Source organism: Carassius carassius, chromosome 13 (genome assembly GCF_963082965.1).
Source record: "Carassius carassius chromosome 13, fCarCar2.1, whole genome shotgun sequence".
NCBI lineage: Eukaryota > Metazoa > Chordata > Actinopteri > Cypriniformes > Cyprinidae > Carassius > Carassius carassius.
This window is the reverse complement of record NC_081767.1, coordinates 33,834,175-33,851,674: the sequence shown is the minus strand read 5'-3', so window position 1 is coordinate 33,851,674 and position 17,500 is coordinate 33,834,175. Positions and strand designations below refer to the sequence as shown.

At 33.1% G+C, this 17,500-nt stretch overlaps 1 protein-coding gene across 3 annotated transcripts in view; it reads right to left on the bottom strand.

Annotated features, from left to right (window-relative positions):
- The window catches only part of LOC132156404 (xaa-Pro dipeptidase-like), an 85,038-nt gene that overhangs the window by 51,199 nt on the left and 16,339 nt on the right, over window positions 1–17,500 (bottom strand). For all 3 annotated transcript variants that reach the window (XM_059565408.1, XM_059565407.1, XM_059565409.1), the window contains 3 exons: window position 17,500; window positions 12,806–12,881; window positions 2,969–3,015 (listed from right to left, as the gene is read on the bottom strand). The exon at window position 17,500 is cut by the window's right edge and continues 44 nt beyond it. In XM_059565408.1, the coding sequence (XP_059421391.1) occupies window positions 2,969–3,015; window positions 12,806–12,881; window position 17,500 (124 nt within the window). The remainder of the gene's footprint in view (window positions 1–2,968; window positions 3,016–12,805; window positions 12,882–17,499) is intronic.

Below are 17,500 nucleotides of genomic sequence, written 5' to 3'. Positions count from 1 at the left end.
CAAACACACACACACACACACACACACACACACACACACACGCACGCGCGCACACACACACACACACACACACACAGACAAACACACACACACACACACACACACACACAGACAAACACACACACACACACACACACACAGACAAACACACACACGCACACGCACACACACACACGCACACACACACACACACACACACACACAGACAAACACACACACACACACACACACACAGACAAACACACACACACACACACACACACACACAGACAAACACACACACACACGCACACGCACACGCACACATAGACAAACACACACACACACACACACACACACACACACACACACGCACACGCACGCACACGCACGCGCACACACAGACAAACACACACACACACACACACACATTAAATAAATACATTTTCAACATTCAATGAGAGCAAGAGATGCTCTGTGTTTCTATCAGGCTCAGGGATATCATACTGACAAATAAAAACTAATAAAAAAGTAAATCATTAAATTAGTTTGCTTATGTTATGTTATTATCGTACTTTTTTTTATACATATATTTAAATTTGTATATTGTTTCTACATTTACTTCTATATGCCCTGTCAAAAAGCCAAGACGTGATCCTTAAAAAAAAAAAAAAAAAAAAAATTTAAATACCAACTAAAAAAAGAGTTTTTGCGGTTGATTTCTGTGTAATTCCCACTGAGGAGCCTCAGCTGCTTCATTTAATAAGCAATTACAAATATGATGAAGCAAAATTTGTGTTAAAAATGCTGTGATACATGAGAAAATGGGATTCAGGGGAATAAAATGCAAGTATCCGCTGTTATCATCTTACTGCTGTGTCTATATAAATGTGAGAGTGTTACAAGTGTGTGTGCTTTTTTTTAAATAAATTATTACTGTATTAAATTAATCAAAAGTGACAGTTAAGACATTTATAATGTTACAAAATATTTATATTTCAAATGAGGCTGTTCGTCTGAACTTTCGTTTAATCTGTGAATCCTGAAAAATAAAATGCATTACCGTTTTCACAAAAAAATTGTGCAGTGCAACTGTTTTTCAACATTGATAATAATCAGAAATGTTTCTCGAGCAGTAAATCATCATATTTTCATGCTTTCTGAAGATCATGTGACACTGAAGACTGGAGGAATGATGCTGAAAATACAGCGGAGCATCACAGAAATAAATTACACTTTAACACAGATTCACACAGAAAACTGCTGTTTTAAATCATAATAATATTTAACTATTTTTACAGTATTTTTGATCAAATAAATAGCCTTGTTGAGCAGAACAGACCTCTTTAACTGACCTCAAACTTCTGAATGTCAATGCAGTTACACTCAAACAACTTGAGCAAATCCAGCCATGTTTTTGTTTCTGTGAAGATGTTTCACCTCGAATCTTGTGTGTGTGTGTGTGTGTGTGTGGCTCCTAATGGCCTAATGTGACTCTAGGACTGCAGCAGACGCTTAACATTAAAAAGCCTCCCGATCCCTGCAGGAAACTGACATTCACAGAGATAAAAAAAAGTTAGAAGAAGATTGGATGGAAATTGGCTTCTCCTGACCACACAGAGAGGGAGAGATGAATGTGGAGGTCACATCCCAGCATGCACTTGGGCGGCCAGAGCTGAGAGGCACGGCATCATTAGAGGAAGCAGATCATGCATCACAATCTGTGAAGATCTGGGAGACCTCTGGACGTCACTTCTTCAGAGGACAAAACGAGTGGAGGGAGTCGCTCTTATCTTACACTTCTCCAGCCGCAGATACTGAGAGAAAATCCCTGGAAAAAGCTGCAGCTGATCAGAAGAGAAAACACCAACACAGCTAGAAGATTCTCAATATTCGGAGTCTGTAGTTTACTAGATATTCATTATATAAGAGTTAAAGGTGCTGTAAGTGATGCTTTTGAATATAATGAATCAAATAGTAATGCTTCCTGACAGATCATGAGGAATCACAACTGAACTAAACATTTTTTTAAGTTTTTAGAATAAGTCTCATCTTCTTGGCAGAGATGCATTTGTTTGGTCAGAAATACAGTAAAAATCGTTTATAATATTGTGATTTAAAATGACAGTTTTCTGTGTGAATCTCTGTTAAACTCTAATTAATTTCTGTGATGCTCCGCTGTATTTTCAGCATCATTCCTCCAGTCTTCAGTGTCACATGATCTTCAGAAATCAGAATAATAATTAACCAAAATTAGTTTATTTTCAATATTTAATCCCTTTAAATAGCATTTTACATTATGTCACTGTTGTTTTCTATGAAAAAACACACATTATTTTTTATGCATTGATGAAAACATGCATTCCATGCATTTCCATCCATTGCAATGCATTATTATAATTTTTTTTGTGCAGTGTCTCAAATTGCTCAGTACATGCATACACACCATACCTTTATATCCATACCAACACAAACAATTAAAATGAGATCATTTTAGTTCAATTGAAATTCAAAGCAGCATGTAAAACAGGCTTCAAAGCCCTGAGATAATGGTGAAGAATAGTAAAAAAAAAATGTAAAGAAATTAGGTACAGGTATTAAGAAAGAAGGTGAAATATTAAAATTCCTATAACAGAATTTATTTAGATTGAATAGGAACTTATGCAACAAATTCTAAAACAGAGAAGCAGCAATAGAAAAATAAGTACAAGTTGAAGTTATGCACACACTCAAATTAGTTTGTAAACCAACAAAAAAAACCTGCATGTTTTCAGACGTTAAAAAATCGAGTTAAAACCAGCGAACTAAGTCTGGACTACACTGTGGGTCATAAAGTAAAGTAGTTACTAGCTCTCAGACGACCGATTCTGAGAGTTCATGGGAAAAGAGTGTGATATTCTTCATCAGGCTTCACTTTCGTTGAGAGGATTTAATCAGGACACCAGCAGCTCAATCAATCAATTAAATCAATTAACGATTCAATACTCACCTCTCCATCTCATACTCTTTCACGCCCGGCTTCACACGTTTCATCACCTACAAAAGGAAACACACACAGTAATCAGATAAGAGCGCTCTACAAAATATTCAATTAGTCATCCACCTCAGTCCTCAGCCGAGGGCTTCCCTTCGCTCTCCAGATAGAGTCTAATAATCTCAATGAACTCTCGCCGACAGGCAACGAGAAAATGACCAGCAATTGCCTTCAAATTACAGAAAGACTCATCCATTTGATGAGATAACAGTCATTTGAGGCGAGGCGGAGAGAAATGAGGGAGAGCGAGTGTCGAGGGCTGTTTGATGATTGCAGGTTAGGAAGCTTTTATTTCAATCGAGAATCGTGAGTCACTTCGTATAGCGGCGCTGAAGGATCCCCGGGAGAGGCGGAGATCAGGTTTGTTGGGTGACCGAGGTAAAATGATGCTTGTAGGAATAAAACAGTGCTACAGTTCAAAAGTTTAGTGTCAATTAATACAGGATGCATTACATTGAACAAAAGTGATCCAAAAAAAATATTTGTCAAGGAAAAAAAAAAAAATCACAGTTTCATCGAAAATTTAAATTTTAACATTTTGTTGATGTTCATGAAAATTTAGTTGCAGTGTTTTGTTCTGGAGAGAATATTGAAAAATGCATAATTTAAAAGCATTTATAATGTCATGGAGGATTTTTATTTCAAATAAGCACTGTTAATAATAAGACAAAAAGAGCATGAATGTATGAATTTGAAATTCGTAATCATCAAAGAAGCCTTAAATGATCATGGTTCACAAAAATGCAAAAAAAGTAGAATATTACAAACAGTGGCACTGAAGACTGGAGTAATGATGCTGATAATTCAACTGCGCATCACAGAAATAAATTACATTTTAACAGATATACACAAAAAAAACATTTTAAATCGTAATAATATTTCAGATTTTTACTGTATTTTTTTGATGAGCAGAAGAGACTTCTTTCAAAAACAAACAAAAAAATCTTACAAATCCCAAACTTCTGACAAATGTAGTTACCTGTAACTCCTTCTGGTTCATAGCTTGTCCTAATGTAATAATATTTCTAAATACTATCATTTTTACTGTAGCACTCTAAGAACAATAGTGAGCTGTAAAGAGCCACTGATGAGCACTTGACTGGTCTTGTGCTATATCAGACAGTCATGGTCTCCTGAGAAAAATAACCTGGCGCAGGTGAACGTAACGCTGGGAGTTTGGGATGATGGGAACGAGTGGCGATGAGCTGCTCAGGTGTCGAGCGCTGGATTTTAATGACGTCCCGCGAGAGGAAGAGGAGACGGTGAAGCGGATAGACACTGCCACAGTAACTCCTCATTTGTCCCTCTATGTACATTCTGTGCTAAATATAATTGGACTCATTAATGATATAAAAGGGTCCAGTGTGTTCTGAGCTGTCTTCTGTCAGGTGCGAAAAAAACGGGAGGGTTTAAGGCATGTAAAAAAAAAAAAGAAAGCTCCAAAAGTGACAAGAAACCCAATGGAAAACATATAATAATTCAGAGCTGTGACTAGAAATACAACTAAACTGTTCTAGGCTACAATACCATTTATTCAAACAAAATGAATGCTGTCAGCACTATTCAGATAGGATTTGTTTCCTAAATTACTCTTAATGAGTTACAGTTACATAGTTTAATGTTATACGTTCTTGAAGTTTGAATAAAATAGATGGTGCTCCAATATTATGGGTTTGATTATAAGGCATAAACCATTAAAATATATAACCTGAATGCAAGCTGCTTTGGATAAAAGCATCTGCTAATTGTAAATTTTATTTATTTTTTTTATTAGTGTTTCACTGGATAATTTGACAATGCTTTCAGCAATGAGTTTCTTTGGCAGCAAAGACGACAGCAAAACGATAGCTTTAATTTCTGTGCTGAATCTGAAAATTGTGCATAAAGAAAATTTCTAGAGAAAACCCAAGTTAGCAGAACCGTAGGTCATTTTCTGTAATATGCAAGAAAAACACTGACAAGTATATTTGCAAAACATATATTTACCATTTGGTCATCCTACTAAACTAGTCCTGTCTTAATAGGTTTAACGATACTTTCTGGGATATAATAAACAAATGCATGCTTGATTGAGACAATCAATGCAATTTCAAGATATAGAACTATTTAATGCATCTTTAAACTGATGCACAATATAAAGACAGATATTTACATTTATGCATGTGGCATTATGCATCTATCCAGAGTGACTTACAGTGCATTAAATCTGGAAATCAAACGGTTTACTCTGGCATGGCTAGTGGCATATAAATGCTTAAAACCACAATTTACATAGACAGTCTATTATTCATATCTGGACGTTAAAAGGTCAAATAACTGTCATCCGCTCCTGTCAGACTCAATAAAAGAGTAAAAGTCCTAGTCTGAAGCTGAGCTCTTAATCGCTGCTTGACTGAAAATGACCTTCTTCTCAGCTCTCCTTACCGCAAAGACAAAATCAGCATTTACAGTCATTTACATTTCAAACCAGCAAAACCTGCTGCTGTAAGCATCACTGACAGACCACAGTGCATTCAGATGAATCTCACGAAAGCTGTCAAGAACACTTCCAGGTCACATTTCACACCAACAAATAAATATACTGTCCTGTACCTCCCAGACATCTTTCTTTGTTACTATCTTTTTATTAGGGGTGTAATGGTTCACAAAATTCACGGTTCGGTTCGATACGATACACTGGTGTCACGGTTCGGTTCGGTACGGTTCGGTACGTTTTAGATACAGCAAAAAGAAAAAATTGGCAGATAAATTTCCATGATTTTTAAAAAATGTTTTATTTATTAAAACTAACAAAGTATGTTTCTTTTTTTTTTACATTGAACAATGATGGAGCTATTCTTTACCCATCTTCTATGGTGTTTTCTTAGCAGCATACTGTATAAAACAAAAACAGCTCCTTATAAAAAAAAATGAAAATGTTATATTAGTTATGAACAAATACAAAGATGTAACTTTTTATATGGAACTCTATAACTCTTTATATTGAGTGTGTTTTTACTCAATTGGTTCTCTATAGGGCTTATGTTTTTTGGAACAAAGCAGGAATTACGGTCTGTCTGAAATGGGCTCGTGAAGGAATATTGTAACGGGGCTCAATTCCATTAAGCATGTTCTTAAAACCTACGTTTTCCACTACAGAGTAAGGCGCTCGCTCACTCTGTACGCGCTGAAGGCTCGTTGCAAAATGGCTAATGTGTTTAACAGACCAGAAATAGAAGATCCTCCAATAACCAACAGGTCTGGTGTTTGGGTGCACTTTGGATTCCCTGTAAGCTATAATGGGGATGATAGAATCAATGGTAAATAGTAAGGTCTCATATCCGCGGCTATAACGTAAATGTAGCCTACCAATCGCCGTGGTGATGTCTTTTGCCCTGTTTGAATCCGTTGGAAATGTCTGTCTAAATGCTGCGGGGATAGTTTGTTGCATGTATGTTTCTCCTTTTTCCGTCTTTTCCCAGATACTGACACACTAAGGTGATGTCGGCGTAAATGAGTTGACATGTTTCAAGTATTCCCGCTGGTGTTTTTTTTTTTTTTTTTTTGTATTCCCGCTGGTGTACCCTAGATGGGACATATCGTTGTTTTTTTTATCCACCACTCTCTTGCCATCACCATTATAGCTTACAGGGAATCCAAAGTGCACCGAAACACCAGACCTGTTGGTTATTGGAGGATCTTCTATTTCTGGTCTGTTAAATGCATTGGCCATTTTGCAACGAGCCTTCAGCGCTTACTGAGTGAGCGAGCGCCTGACTGAGTAGCCTAACATAAACATATAAGTTGGTGTTTTTTCCTTCTTCGGGGGTGTCAGGGGCGTTGCCTGTTACGTCGTTTGGGTTATTGGGCTACCTTGTTGAACGCATATCATTATATTTCACTTTTTTTTTTTATTTTCCAAATATAATTAATTAGTCCAACAAACCGTTCGGTCCATAATGCGTACCACGTACCGAACCGAAAGCCTCGTACCGAACGGTTCAATACGAATACGCGTATCGTTACACCCCTACTTTTTATCTCTGTTGATGTTTTTTACATACTTTACAAATAATTGCACAGTCTTCGGAGATGAACTGATTTACCTTGCACTGCTGGATATATATTTACTATATAAAGTTTGAAAGTTTATTTGCACATATAACATTCGAAATACAACTTTACAAATCCATAAAAGATGAAAACAAAATACTGTGCGGAAGAGAGTGAGAAGACCATAAGGTCTTATAAAACCACCTCCCAAAAATCTCATTAAATTAACATAAAATTACATGATCAAGCAAGACAATACAATCAATGCATCAAACATTTTAATAAACAAATTAACAAGATAAACTTATTTATATGTTAACATTATTTTCAGCTCTCTTTTTAAAGAGTTTAGAGTGGTTTTAGTCTTTGGTCTAAATGATTCCAGAGGGAAGGCCCTCTGTATTTCAGTGTAGATTGATTGGCTGTAGTTCTACAAAAAGGACGATAAAAATCTTTGCAGTGCCTTGTGGAGTAGGCATGAACATCCGAAGAATAAATGAAAAAGTTATTAAAAGCTCTGGGCATAATATTTGTCATATACACATACTTGTACATAAAAGGTATTTATGCAATAGATGTTAACATTGAATATTGTCAAAATGTTATATTTTATGAAAAGCGGAGTAGATGATGACATAATTCTTAAGAATTTCTTTTGTATTAATAAAATCTTATTTAGATATGTTTGGCATGTTGCACCCCAAACAATATTACAGTACAGAATGTGGGGATAGATCAAACTGTAATATAATGTTTTCATACATGAAATATCAATTAAAGAACGAACTCTACTCAGTATGCCAATAGATTTCATTATTTTTCTGCAAACATGCTGAATATGATATTTCCAGGTTAGTTTTTGGTCGACAATGACACCTAAAACAATTATTTGGGTCACTTGGCCAATTTTTAAACCATCAATTGATACCTCTATGTCCTGACAATCTCCTTTGTTTTTTTGTGCTAAAAATCATAAAGTTAGTTTTTTGTATATTAAGAGAGAGTTGATTAACTTTAAACCATTTAGAAATATTTATATAAGTAAACATTTACTTATCAATGTGTCAATGTTAGAATGAGATAATAGAAGACATGTATCGTCTGCAAACATGAGTGGTATAACATTTTTACAAACAACTCTTAAATCATTGATATAAATTAGAAATAATAGAGGTCCCAAAATGGACCCCTGCGGTACCCCACATAAAGGTTTTCCCCTACTTGAGCTCAGATTGTTAACATAAACAAATTGCTCTCTCTCTTCCAAATCATTTTGTACCCAAGTTAAGGCTATATGTTTAATGCCATAATTTTCTAATTTTGCTAAAAGAATATTATGATTTACTGTGTCAAATGCTTTTGACAAGTCTAAAAATATTCCAATAGTATTTATTTCTCATCTTTCATCTTTCATCTTTAATATGATTTCAAGCACTTCATTTGGAGTTGGAGGATCAAATTCATTTAAGCAAGGATGAGGCAAAATACAAATTTGTAAAGTAAATTTTCCTGTATTCACAATGTTTTTTGCCAGTGAAGGACCAACATTCACAAAGAAATCATTGAAACCGTTTGCTATATCGATGGGGTTTTGATAATTCTCGATACCATCGGATAACTGAACTGGAATTCCTTGATTTGTTTGTTTTTTTATTTAATAAGTAATTTATAACATTCCAAGTCTTTTTTATATTTTCACATGAATTTCCTAACTTTTCAGAAAAAAAATAACTGTACGTGACAAATTAAATCTTGAATATAAAGAAACTTATGCCTATTATAAGGCCCACTGGGATGAAAATAATTGTAAACATCTTCTAAAGTACTTAAAAAATCCAGCATCTTGAAAAAAAAAAACATTAATTCTGCTGACTTGCAAAAAAGCCTTATATTATATATAATGTTATAACTTGATTATGCTTTTTTTATTTTACAAAATAAGATTTTAAAATGTATTATAGAATGTATATATATTAGAGATGCACCGATACTAAATTTCTCAGCCGATAACTGACCACCGATAATTCAGAATGATATTAACTGATACAAATAGTTTAGTTTAGGATATAATCAGACCTCATCATCGTCTGTTTCTAAACAATCAGCCAAAGGCAAATAGTGCAAATAATTGCTTTTATCGGCCGATGTTGATTACCGATTATTGGCTGATACATCAGAGCATCTGTAATATATATATATATATATATATATATATATATATATATATATATATATATATATATATATATATATATATATATATATATATATATATATATATATATATATATATATATATATATATATATATTACAGATGCTCTGATGTATCAGCCAATAATCGGCCTGCATTTATTTGATCAAAAATAAAGGAAAAAAATTTAATATTGTGATATAATATTACAATTGAAAATAATTGTTTTTAAATTTATTATACTTTAAATTATCATTTATTTCTGTGATGCAAAGCTGAATTTTTAGGATCATTATCACATGATCCTTTAGAAATCATTCTAATATGATGATTCATTATCAAAGTTGGAAACAGTTCTGCTGCTTAATATTTTTTCAGAACATGTGATACTTTTTTAGGATACTTTGATGAATAAAAAGTAAAAAAAAAAAAAGAAAAAAAAAAAGAAGCTATGTTTTTAAAATATAAATATTTTGTAATAACATTATAAACTACTGGTCAGTAATTTGGGGTCAGTATTTTTTTTTCTTTTTTTTTTTAAATAAAATCAATACTTTTATTCAGCAAGGATGTGTTAAATTGATAAAAAGGGATAGTAAAGAAAATATATGAATAGAATATATATTATTAGAATTTTATTTTTATTTTGAATAAATGCAGTTCTTTTTAACCTTTTATTCATCAAATATATTAGACAGCAGAACTGTTTCCAACACTCATAATAAATCAGAATATTAGAATGATTTCTAAATGATCATGTGATAGACTGGATGTTACATGTGACACTGAAGGCTGGAGGAATGATGCTGAAAATTCTGCTTTGCATCACAGGAATAAATAATTTTTTTAAAGTATATTCAAATAGAATATACTATATACTAAAAAAAAAAAAAAAAAAATAGAAAACTATTATTTTAAGTTGTAATAATATTTCACAATATTACTGTTTTTTCTGTATTTTTGATCAAATAAATGCAGGCTTGATGAGCAGAAAACATTAAAAAAAAATTCAAAAACATTAAAAATAGTAATGTAATATATATATTATTTTATGACAAAAGTAAGTGTTCAAAATATATAACTGAACTTGTAATCTCTGCAAAGGAGCAAAACAAAAGGAAATCAGGCATAAAAGTATAAAATAAAATCATGCAAAAAAAAATTGCAACAAAAATATCTGCAATCTAGCTCAGATATCTTTACTGCAGTTTTTTCTGTTGATTAAGAAAAATACAAGACTACTTCACCTTACAAATGGTTGTAAAGGCAAAAATGCTACGAAATGCATCATATTTAGTAAGGAAATATGACAAGCTAAAGCAAAAAGGCACTATTTTTGGAAACCACCGCCCAAAATAAGTAAGAAACAAATATCGGATTTCACTCAGCAAATATGATATGGAGGTATAATGTGCATTTTAGAGTGAAATACTCTTTGAGCCAGAGATCTGGAGAGAGAAAGAGGAGAAAAATCACCCAGAATTTGTTTTGTAAGTCACAACATCTTCACCCAAATCAGGCCGACAAGTGTTTTAGGCCATGCATGGAACTAAGAAAGATACAAGATACATTAACAAGATAAGTTAATGCAGATAAAACTGAACCATGCATAATAAAAATAAAATGACTAAGTGAAGTTGGAACGCCGCTTGGTTTTGAAGAATCTGCTTTCACGCAACGATAATTTTATTAATCCTGGTTTCTGTTTATTAATCTTTCTGTATTTCTGAGGAAGAAAGATATTTGGAAACATTCTCCTTTCACATCAGCACAAAAATAAGACACGTCCCTAATCCATTAGCAAAACCGATAAAAAAATAGAAGTGATTCTGAATATGAACTCTTCCTGTTCAACGGTTTCAAGTGACCATACAGTGAACTCTTCAAAATCCCTCGTTCCTCATTTCAGCTTTAAAAACAAAACAATGTGTTTCTATTGTAGCCTTGACTCATGTCCCTCTTAAACCAAATATCCAGCAATAACAGAAGACGAGAGTTTACGGCTGTGAGACGTTTGTCTACATCAGCTCTGGCTGAGACTGGCACTTATGAAGACCTGTGAGTGTTAATATGTGCCGTGGCCTTTATTGCTGGAAACAAGGGATCAAAAGAGCCTCAAAACATGTCCTTCAGACCTTCATCTGAAGATTGACCCGGTCTGCCAAGGTCACTCTAGATTTGATGAAGTGCTGGGGCTATTTCCAATGTATATTGAGCTTCTACAATTCTGTCTGCAATGTGGAAGAATCCTGACAACAGCAGAACGAAATAAAATGGAAATCTTTGTATTTTCTACAGTTTTAAAGGAATAGTTCACCTACAAATTAAATGGTTCGTTCGTTATTAATGCTTAAGTCATTTCAGAATTTTAATGCCGCTTTTATTGACTGTAAAATAAAAAAACAATCAAAGTATTAAAAAAATCTGACTCATGCAATAGTCTTTATAGAAATAGTTCACCTAAAGATGAAAACCACAAAACCACATGTACAAACCACAGACTGGCCATCAACATAAACCACTCTTAAAAAGACTTTCCATCCATTAATGGATATCAGCAACCTATTCTACCACAAACCAACACCATCAATCGGGATTATTAAATTATTTAGAGTCTCCCTGAGCTTTATTCATGCCACCTGCTCGCCTGCAGTGCATTGTTCAAAACATTTCAAGCATCGAATTAATTGAATAAATAAGGACTAACAGCACATGCATCAAGAGTCTGTGTTCATCTGTTAGCGGCATGATATAAGCATGTTACTGTACATGATTAAAAACAAGGATCTGCACTTGAGACTATATTATAAAGCAATTATGAAGAGCGAATTGTGTCTGCATTGTTTTTTGTTTGTATTGCTTAGCATTCAATACAAAATTCAATTCAAAAAATCCAATGCAATACAAAAATCGTTATTAGGTAAAATAGCCATCATTTAATGAACTACTGCCATCGTGATTAATCGAAAATTCACACAATCATCTCATTTAAAAACTTTTGTTTACTCCAACTAGTTTTGAGGGGTAAAACACTACAAGTAATTTTATGTAATTGGATTAGATTTTTCAGATAACTAGTAATGCATTACTTTATGAAATTATGAAATCTACTAGCAATTTCCGAGTGCAACCATTTTATTTTTTCCCAGTGCAGCGCCTGGTCTAGATAAATATAAACTGTTTAGCATTCTGGTATTGTCTTGTATCTGTGAAGGATAAATGCAATGCTGGCCTAAATACTGATCAAACGAAGTATGAGATTTTGGAAGCTTTAAATCAAGAGTATACAGCACAGATCTGACTAAAAATGCTTTCTAACAGAGGAACAGAGGCTAAAACTCCAACCAAATAGTGTTTTTAAGTGAGATTCGACGGCCTTCTTCCCTTTAACATCATAAGCATCATAAGCCTAAAGAGATCATGGGAGGCTTGGGAGGCTTTTGAGAAATGCAGTTCTGGTGTTTCAGAGCAATTATCAGGTTTGACTAATTTCAACTAAAGTCTTAAGGGCAGCAGTTTTCAAATTAGAAAACTTCGGGGGAGAAATCTGCCTAAAAGTTATTTTACCTCTTTGTGGGCTTCACTGGAAATGCGGTTGGTGTAGCGCAGAACTTCCAGCTCCATGTCAGTCTTCAGCAAACGACTGCAGACAAACAGAGAGAGACGTGATGCATTTGAAGATATAACATACGCTACAAGAGGCTTCATGTTAAAAAGTGACTTTACCAGAGCATTAAGTCAATTAAAAACTGTGCATACACTAATGTTCAAAAGTTTGAGATTGGTAAGATTTGCTCACCAAGGCTGCATTTATTTGATCCAAAAATAGTCAACATTTAAAATAATATTATTATAATTTAAAATAGACGTTTTCTATTTGATCAAAAAATACAGTAAAAATTTGAAACATTATTAGAATTTAAAATAGCCGTTTTCTATTTGATCAGAAAATACAGTAAAAAATTCAAAATATTATCATCATTTAAAATAGCCTTTTTCTTTTTGATCAAAAAAATACAGTAAAAATCCAAAATATTATTATAATTTAAAATAACCGTTTTCCATTTGATCAAAAAATACAGTAAAAAATTCAAAATATTATTATCATTTAAAATAGCCGTTTTCTATTTGATCAAAAAATACAGTAAAAATTCAAAATATTATTATCATTTAAAATAGCTGTTTTCTGTTTGATCAAAAAATACAGTAAAAAATTCGAAATATTATTATCATTTAAAATAGCCGTTTTCTATTTCATCAAAAAATACAGTAAAAATTCAAAATATTACTATCATTTAAAATAGCCATTTTCTATTTCATCAAAAAATACAGTAAAAATTCAAAATATCATTATCATTTAACCCTCTCGAGTCGATTAACGCGGATACGCGTTTTGAGTCATTTTCTCCTTATAACCCCGAAAAAAAGAACTTAAATTACACTTTCAGTTTTAATCGTACAGATAAGAGCAATACATCAATCGAATCTGTAAAGGGTCTACTTTTTTTTGGATACAGACATAATAACAACAAAACTTTGTGCACTTATAAAATAAAGATAACAAACAAGGAGCGCTGTCTGCAGCCTTTGTCTGCGCTGATCTTCTTTTACAAACATGTCATTTAAATGAACTGTAACTCCGTGAATACTCAACGAAAATACATGAGAGAGATATCTATAGAAAGCTTGACATGTCTATTTTTAAACTAAACAAGTGCCGCCGAAAACAGATATTCTGTGATAAAGTAATCCATATGAAAACAATGCGATGTCTGTTTTTCAAGTCTCCCTTCATTATATCTAACGTGACCATGCCCCCGCGCTGAACGCTCTATTCAGATTCAAACTGAAGTGCGCGGCTTGAATACGCCCATAACAGAAGAAAAAGCAGCCAGACTGTTCAAGTTTTTATTTTACTGTTTGCTTCGCGATGAGAGGAATAAGACATAAATCACCCCAAAAAGATGTGATGTGGTTGAGGATTTGAGAAATGGATTTCCTCAGAAAAAAAGAATGAAGCACTTTATTCAGCAGAGATCATAAACATGAGTAAGTCTCTTTTTATTTATTTATATACTTGTACTAGTTTTCACATAACGTGTAAACGTTTTACTAGTTAGACTTTTTCCAAACTATAATTCCTGACTAAATGTATAATCAAGTGAAACATTATGAAGTTTCAATAACAATATACAATACTATACCATTCAAAAGCTTGATGTAAATAATATAAATGTAACAAATAGATAACTGTCACAAATGTAAAAACATGCTTTTCTTTCAATTTATTCCCCCTAAAAACCCAGAAAAATATTCTCAGCTCTTTTCAACATTAATAATAATGATAATAATAATAACAATAAATGTTTTTTTGTAGAAAATAAGATTGTTAAAAGGATTTCTGAAGGATTGTGTGACTGGAGTTTTGATGCAAAACAATTTGTTTGAAAGTCAGCTTTGATTGTTTCTAATAAACTGTTTAACTGCTCCCCCAAGTGGATATTAAATTATGTTGTGGGATAATTTAATATATTCTTAATAAACTACAAACATAAAATTATATACATTTTTGTTCTCACATTCTTTCTTGTAACTCCTTCCTCTCAGTGGCACAGATGACTGAATGGCTCATTATGCAGCTCATTATGCAGTTCATTATGCGGCCCATTATGCAGCTCATTATGCGGCTCATTATGCAGCTCATTATGCGGGCCTTTGTCTTCTCAGGTGTAAATCACAATGATATTCATGGTAGTTGACACCTACTCGCATATGACTTTTACCAACAAAAAGTGTCTTAGAAAATTTAAATCAATATATTGTTTTCTGTGAGTGAGTAAACGAGATGATTTTCACATCATTTAGAAAGAAAATTCTAGACTACAAGCTCCAGTTCTCAAAAATCCCGGGAACCATTGTTCTTTGTGTTTTTTTTCCTTATTCAAGTGATTTAACATTTTTAGTTTTTCACTAACCACGCATAATATTTTTTTTCTCAAAAACAAAATCATGTACATACATGCATTTCACATATTATTACAGCCCAGTTTGTGCCGATTACAGTGAGATTAGTCTTTACCCATTTAGATATTTATAAGAAACTGAAAAAAGCACAAATGTCAAGGCATGACAAAACTTCTCCAGGCCCCAAAAATACCCTTAGACTCCAGAGGGTTAAAATAGCCGTTTTCTATTTGATCAAAAAATACAGTAAAAATTCTAAATATTATTAGCATTTAAAATAGCCATTTTCTGTGTGAATCTCTATTAAAGTGTAATTTATTTCTGTGTTGCACTGCTGTATTTTCAGCATCATTCCTCCAGTCTTCAGTGTCACATGATCTTTAGGAATCAGAATAATATGATGATTTACTGCTCAAGAAACATTTCTGATTATCATCAATGTTGTAAACATTTGTGCTGCTTATCTTAAAGGATTCACAGATGATTAGAAAGGTCGACATTATAAATGTATTTACTGTCACTTTTCATCAATTTAACGCAGCCTTACTGAATACATGTCTAATAAATTTCGTACTGACTCCAAACTTACTGACCTTAAAGTTGAATGAAGCTGATAAACAATCCTAAACTTAGCCTAAACCCAGCAGGACTGACGTCAGAAAAATTAGCATTTAGTCAGAAAAATTAGCATTTAGTCTCTCGTTAGTGTTTTTTTCATCACCTCCACCATCTATTCCTGGCTGAGCGTCTTCGATTATGTCTTAATGATGCTGCCTGCGTTACTGAAGTATCTTGACATCTCCTTCTATGACTCAGTGTGAATGTGCCAACTTTCTAACAACACATCTAAATATATCACTGCACACACACACACACACACTGCAGTAACCCATGGTTATGATCTGCCATGTGATTCTCTGGAGCACTGAACACTTAACACACGGATTTCTCTCCTGATTCAGACCAGAACACTTTTTTTCACTGGAGGAAGTGTTATTATGGATTATGGACGTCTTAATTATGTATCTGTTTCAGCTTTGTTCTTCTCCGGGTTTTAACTGGGAGTATAAAGAACATTTACTTGTCTAAACTGACAACTAATGTTTGTGTGTGCGCCTTTAAATGTCACCATTAAACCAAAATAGACACCATTTACTTTTTTTAATGCATGTGCCTGGTCTTTCTGTGAATATAAAAAAAAAAAAAAGTTTCATAAACTTTCAACAAAATCTCCATTTAGTCAGCTGCCAATCAGGGATATAAGAGTTAAATTCAACTAAAACAATCAATCAATTAATTAAATAAATAAAACAATATAAAATACCTATTTCAGCTTAATTTTAGCTTTACTTGAAGTATTTTCTTAAGTAAAAAGTTAAATAAAATTAATAAAAACTATACAGACATATGTATATATAAATTACAAAAATATTTTACTTATAAACATGCTTGAAAAATTCTAAAACTTTATCTAAAACTTTAATAATATAAAAACTATAATAGTATATCAATGATACTAAAATAACACTGGTTTCAGAGCAGTTACTGAAGATATTTGTCCCCCTTTAACACGTTTTTGATGGAAACCAGCTATTTTTTTAAAGGCCTTATCACCCATATCAGTAAATAATAATGTTTGTTTTGTAAACAAATTATGACGTTTAAAGATTTTGGTGTTAGAGGAAACTTTACAAAACTGTTTTTAAGGAGCATTTTTCTAATGACATAAGCGTATCTGCTTCGTGTGCATGTCTTTAATATCTGCTTCATCATGGAGAAGCAAGCGGCAAATTCTCTCTTAAGAGAAAGTTAGCAGGCGAGAGAAGAGGAACCGTAATGAGCCACTTTTTCCAGGGAGGAACAGAAGAGAAAACCTAATGCACACGACAGCAAGAGAAGCACGCAGAGCATAAGAGACAAACCGAGTCTGTCCACATGAGTGTGAAGAGCTCTCAGAGCACTTTACATCAATCTCATTTTCTCAACAAAACTCCCATTCCATGAAGCAATAATCAGCATCTGATCCCTGTCAGGTTCAGTGTCTGAATGCATAACGATGCTCTGTTAATTAAAGACAAGACAAACATGAAGAACCAACTTTTAAAAAGATGCAACGACAATCAAAACACCAACAGATGAAACGATCCAGTAATTGCCGTATACTTTACCTTTCATTAAAAAGATCAGATGTTTTTTCTAAACCGGCAAACCTGCTTTGATTTTGTTAATTGGACTTTAGTAACGAGCTTGTGCTTTAGTTATTAAAGCTGCAGAAACGTGATTTAAATGACACTCACC